Source organism: Prosopis cineraria, unplaced genomic scaffold (assembly GCF_029017545.1).
Source record: "Prosopis cineraria cultivar Desert tree isolate PC_DT_omini unplaced genomic scaffold, ASM2901754v1 PC1490, whole genome shotgun sequence".
NCBI lineage: Eukaryota > Viridiplantae > Streptophyta > Magnoliopsida > Fabales > Fabaceae > Prosopis > Prosopis cineraria.
Genome location: NW_026556815.1, coordinates 23,205 through 29,363, shown reverse-complemented (window position 1 = coordinate 29,363; position 6,159 = coordinate 23,205). Strand labels below are relative to the sequence as shown.

The 6,159-nt window shown below is 28.9% G+C and overlaps 1 protein-coding gene across 1 annotated transcript; it reads left to right on the top strand.

Annotated features, from left to right (window-relative positions):
* Window positions 1–203: 203 nt before the first annotated feature.
* LOC129300225 (probable NADH dehydrogenase [ubiquinone] 1 alpha subcomplex subunit 12) lies at window positions 204–1,843 on the top strand (the record flags this gene model as incomplete). The annotated part of the gene is made up of 3 exons (XM_054938772.1): window positions 204–368; window positions 1,270–1,379; window positions 1,473–1,843. Coding segments are annotated over 3 exons (428 nt in total), but the record flags the coding sequence as incomplete, so codon positions are not given.
* Window positions 1,844–6,159: the final 4,316 nt, after the last annotated feature.

Here is a 6,159-nt window from a genome sequence, read left to right as displayed (position 1 = left end):
CTTATCCCCAATACAAAAGAGAAAAAAGCTCCTGAGAGAGTTGTCAGTCCAACAGTTATAGAAAGTTGAGTTGACTGAATGTGTATGGTTTGTTTTCTTTCAGAAGGTTTATATGTTTATAATAATTAGTTTCCTAAAATATTAACGTAACTGCCCCGAATGATATTCATTTTTATTTTTCAATTTTTTTTAAAATTTTTTAGAAGGGGGTTTACACTCTGTCAGTCCTTTTTCCTTTGCTATTCCGATTTCAGACTCTTTTCTGAATTTATGCAGGCAAACAAAGATCCATAATATTGGGGCAAGGCTTGTTGGCGTTGATAGATTTGGTAACAAGTATTATGAGAGACTTGAAGATATGCAATATGGTTAGTTTCTTCTCTGCACACATGATTTTGTTTAATATAGCTATTATTATAATTTTCTCACTGCTGAAATTCCTGAAATGTAACCTCCAGTATTTGAGCTTCTGTGAATAGTAAGAAACGGTACTCTGATTGTGATGTATAATAAACAAGAAACGGTAATGCCGAAAGCTGTGGCTTTTAATCTTCTGCTTCAAAATAGACTCTTGTACAGAGCTGTGTTGAGAAAATGTGATGGCAAATTGTGGGGAGAGAAGGGAATAAAGAAAATTTATTGCTCAAAAGACTTACCTATTTTCTACTGGACACTGATCCTTATCCTCTGTATATGCTAGTTGTATGGCCATACAAAGTCATGTACCTTTTACTATGTTCATACTCCAAGCAACTCCCTAAAAGCTTTCCAAGGCTTTCCTTGTTCAGGGCAGTGTTGAGAAAATATGAGAGCAGAAGTTTGGGAAAAGATGGACCAAACTCAACTGTACTAGTTATAACTACAAAGCATTAGGTTTTTTGTTGCACTACTAGTAACTCTTTAATGAACCTAAAATGCTTCCCAAAATCTTTAATGCCTCGCAACACCCATGAATATAAAGCTAATGAAACTTGCTGCTTGTTACAAATAAAATCCTACTCAATAATTTATTAAAAAAAAAATCCTACTCAAGAAAAATTAAGATTCATCAACAACTTTAATAAAAGAACTCGACAATCAACTCAAGAACTTAAGCAACTGGCTCTCAACAGACAAACAACGTTAGTATTCTTTCACCTATGCATGTGTTTCTATTTCTGTGATCATATAATCTCTTAACGAGTTCATGAATCAAATTTATTAGATTTTGTAAATTCATTAGTTTTACGAAGAACTGTTACATATTGTGGTTTCCTTAAAAACTTGTAGGAAGACACAGGTGGGTCGAATATGCAGAGAAGGATAGGTATAATGCTTCTCAGGTTCCACCTGAATGGCATGGTTGGCTCCATTTCATAACTGATCACACAGGAGATGAGGTAAATTCATTACTTTCCTACTGTGGTGGTGCCATAAGGCCAAGAATCCCAAATTCTTGCTCTTGAAATAATAAATAAATGGATTCTTCGCAGCTTCTCATGCTGAAACCTAGAAGGTATGGTGTTGAACACAAGGAGAACTTGTCTGGAGAAGGTGAACAGTATATCTATCATTCCAAGGGACATGCACTTAATCCGGGTCAGAGAGACTGGACCCGGTACCAGTCATGGCAGTCCAAAGCCTGAGGCTGACCTTTGGAGCATAGTTCAGCTGTGACTGAGCTGCAAGATATCTTGGATATTTCTTCTTTCTTACCTTGTGAGAATAAATGGGTTGTATTCAAATTTAACTGGTGAAATTCAGTTATCTTTATAAAGAGTTCGATCTTGTCTGAGACATCTAAGTAGACAAAATCACCTTGAAATATTTCCAATATTCATCAAAAGGATTTGTTCTTCTTTTATGAGGCAGACCAAATACACAATTATAACAGATCTGAGGCAACTGTTTTCTAAGGATTTGCTCCTTTTTTGTGATTTAGGAAAGGCATTTAAGTAGTTTCTTTTGCCTGCCCTTATAGCAACTTGGAGGAGAGTTACTATTTTCCCTTGTTTGGATTTCCTTTTCTTCTCTTCTTTCCTCATAATCCCTCTATTTGAAAAGTGGGGGAATTTAAAGGGATTATTAATTCCCTTCTCTCCTGTTTCCTCCATTTTAACCAAGCATTATATTAAGGACTTGTGGGATTTTATTGGAATTTTAGAATGTTTTGGGATTAGACTGTCACTAACTTGGTTTTTTAAGATTGTATTTTTCACTTGCAAATTTTGAAGGGTGAAATGAATGATCTAGAGACTCCAACGATAATTGACAAGGGTCAGGAAAATGACATTGAAGGATCTCTACGTAGAGACAAGAGCGAAGATATGATTTGTTTTATTAAGAATTGTTTTGAATAGAAAGTATAATATACTAAAGTAATATATGGTGGGGGACAGTTGTAGTAGGTGACATCAAATTGAAGATATTTTTACTAAAAAACTTTATCTTTTTCCATTTTGGCATGATTATTTGATGCTTTTATATTACTAAATTAAATTCGGGCATTATTGGATGTAATGTGTAACAGCCTCTCCAACATGGTCTTTCCCCCACACTAATTGAATAAACAATATTCTGGTAGGAATTGAATAAACAATATTACTGAAGGAAAATTGAATTTATTTTTATTCGATCCAAGTAGTGTTAATTAATCTTAGTTTTTGAAATTATTTTGAAGAATCTTAAAATAAATTTAAATAAATTGAAAAAAATATAGCCCAAAATTTTAAGTTAATATTTTGTCTAACTTATTTCCAAAAATATTTCAAAATTAAAATTCTTTATAAATATCTTTAATTTGAGATTTTGGATATTATTTATTTATTATCTTCAAAATAAAACATCAAAATCAAACAAAATGAACCCATATTTTCACAAAACATTGCTAGAGCCTAGAGGAGCTATACTCTTCAACCGTAATGAGATGTCATAAAGACTCAAAGTTGATAATTCAGGTAAACTAAGCTTATTTGAATTGAACTCAATTCAAGTTATGCTTAAAAAATATCTTGACATATAAAAATACCTATAGAGTTTAGTTTGACTCTAACCCCTCATATGTTCAAAATAGCTCAAATACCTAAATTGTTGAATATTATATTATATATTTTTATTTTTGTAATTTCAATTTTTATTTAAAAATGTTTTTTCAATTTTTATCTTATTTATAAATAAAAAAATTTGGGTATTTGGGCTTGACTCAAATTTTTTTGGGTTTATTGAAGAGAACTAAATAAGTTTGAAATAAAAAAAAATTTAAACTCTCAAGCTCGATCTTATGAGTTTTTGGACTTATTTGAACTAGTTAGTCAGACTTGGTTTATATTTTTTTGAGTTCATTTGGGCAGCCTGAATAAGCTTGGAATAAAAAAAATTCTAAACTCTCAAGCTTGAACCTATGAGTTTTCAGGCTTATTCGAGCTGGCGAGTCAAGCTTGGCCTAAATTATCTCCTTTATAAAGACCTATATTATATTATCTATTATCTATCATAATGCACATTTAGATAATAAAATTATTTAATTTAAAATATTTTCTGTTAAAAAGTGTAGGTGTTGATAATATGACATTTCAAGAGCATTAAAGAAGTACTGAAATAGTTTAATGAAAAATTATATTTTACACTAGAAAAGCAAATAGCAAACTTGGTTAGAAAGTGCCCACATATGCAGCTGTACAAGTAGTGAAGTAGGTGTAAACGTTTACCATGGAAATGGAAAGTTTGGTAAGAAAAAGACAATTAATATACTATACAAGATATAACATTTATAAAAATGTTTCTTATTTATAAATTAGTAATATATTTTTAACTTTTATATAATACATGGGAATTCACATCTAGTCAATAATTTTGTGGCAAAAATTATTTTTTATTTTAAGTAAAATGAAAATATTTTTAGTTATGATATAAAATATAACAACTATTGTTTATTTTAGTTTAAGTAAAAATATTTGTAATATGTTCACCAAATACAACATTTTGATCCTTGAAATGCTAGATGGAAGGGAGAGGTTTTCAACTTTTATATTTTATTTCAATTAATAGTGAATATTTAATTGATTATAATAGATATGGAAAAAGTTACTATTTTACTCATACATGTCCTTTATATATATATATATATATATAAACATATATTCTAGTCTTATATTTTCTCTTGTATTCTTTTATTTTTTTTCCTTTTTTTTCAGTACCAAACAATGCATTAAGAAATTATATATATAAACATATATTCTAGTCTTATATTTTCTCTTGTATTCTTTTATTTTTTTCCTTTTTTTTCAGTACCAAACAATGCATTAAGAAATTATAATTCACTTCTTAATCTTATTTTTAAGTTTCATGTTTCAAGAGTGCCAAGAAAATTAGAAAAAAAAAAATACCCACTCTGTTATTTAATATGCTTGAAGGAGTGAGAAAGCAATAATTCTTCTCCCTATTCTCTATGGGGAAAGATATTTCAGGAGGACCTGATAAAAAATAATATCAAATATTATCTGAGCTATGCTCGAACTTTTACATTTCAGCACTCAGATACAGTAGTAGTTTCATTCTATTATAAAACATTGGGATGCAGTAAGGCTCAAATTAGTCATTTTATTTGTCTATTATGTTCATCTAATTTTCATCTGGTTAAAAAAAAAAAAAGAAAAATTGTCCATTATGTTCCATTGTCTCTCCAAAAAGTTGGTGCAGTGAGGTAACAGGAAAGCCTCATCTTGAATGGGGGCTAGCATGTGGAGTGGAGAAGCTAACCTAAAATTAGGTATAACAGAATAGTTTCTTCTAACATCATAAATCAAGATTCAAATATTTATTAGAGGAGCAATTCACATTTAATACCAAACATACTCTCTCTATTAAAAAATATAAAATATTTTTAATTAATTTTTTTTTAATAAAATAATTACCTTTTTTAAATTAATTATATTTTTTATATTTACTCTTATTAAAATATAAAGTTATTCATCAATAGGACACTTTTAAAAGAAAGATAATGATTACATCTCAAAAGGTTTAAAAATAAAATATTTAACTCTTCAAAAAATATCTTATATTTTTAAATGAATGGAGTGGGTGTAAAAGAATAGACCTAATAGCGATTTTATTGTCCATGCGTGGCAATTTTGTGAAATTGTAGTTTTTTTTTTGGTTAGTTTTTATAAATGAGCTAAGGTGCAAATCTATCCTTAACTCAAGTATGATATAATTTTACACATGAATTGTAAAAATAATGCAAAATTTCTCAATTCATAAAAAAAATTTAAGTAGATCGGGTGCATTATGTCATTTGTGATATATCCAATAAAATATGATATTTAAATATCATTAAATATAAATTAATTTTGATATTGATGATAGTAAAGAGAGAATATGTAAGAAATTAAATGTGCATTCTGTTATAATAATAAAATTAATTTAAAAATATCACACAAGATCTTATTAAATTATTTAAAATATTTTAATTAAATAGACCATAAATGACACTCAATTTATCTAAATATTTTTCCAATCCATAACAATCTAGACATTTGTTCAGTAAGGTTATGGTCCCATTTACCATGCTGCACTACCCATCATGTAATAAATTATCGTACAATTTTGCTCGTGAAATTTGAAAAACAGTGCAGAAATCCCATTCTAAAATAGAAAGACTTATGTTAACAAACATTGACTATAAAAATCAAAATAATTAAAATTTTATTTAACCTGAAATATAAATAAAAAAATTCACGTTTTTTAAATTTTTCTTAGCTAGCAGCACAACATTTTATTTTGTTTTGTCACAGTAAAATTTTTATCTTTTTATTATTTTAATTTTTTTTCATGCTTGTCAGATTTCGATGTAGTGGGGAAAAAATGTCAACCGACTTGAATTTCCCTCCAACTACCAATTGGATCCAGTTGCTTAGCGAAGAAGAAGATGAAATGTAGTTTTGTTTCACGTCATGTTGGCTAGTGAAGCACTCAATTTTGCCGTTTGCTAAGCGTCGTTTTCAATTTTCAGTTTGAATTTGAACTAAACGCCATGTGCCAGCACTTCGTCTGTGAATCGTGGCGCCCTCCAACACTCCTAATCTTTTACTCTCTTAATTATTACTACTTCACTTATTTAATCTTCTCTTTATTTATATCCTGTAAAATTGAGTTTGCGTTATTTTTTAATCTCTTTCGTTG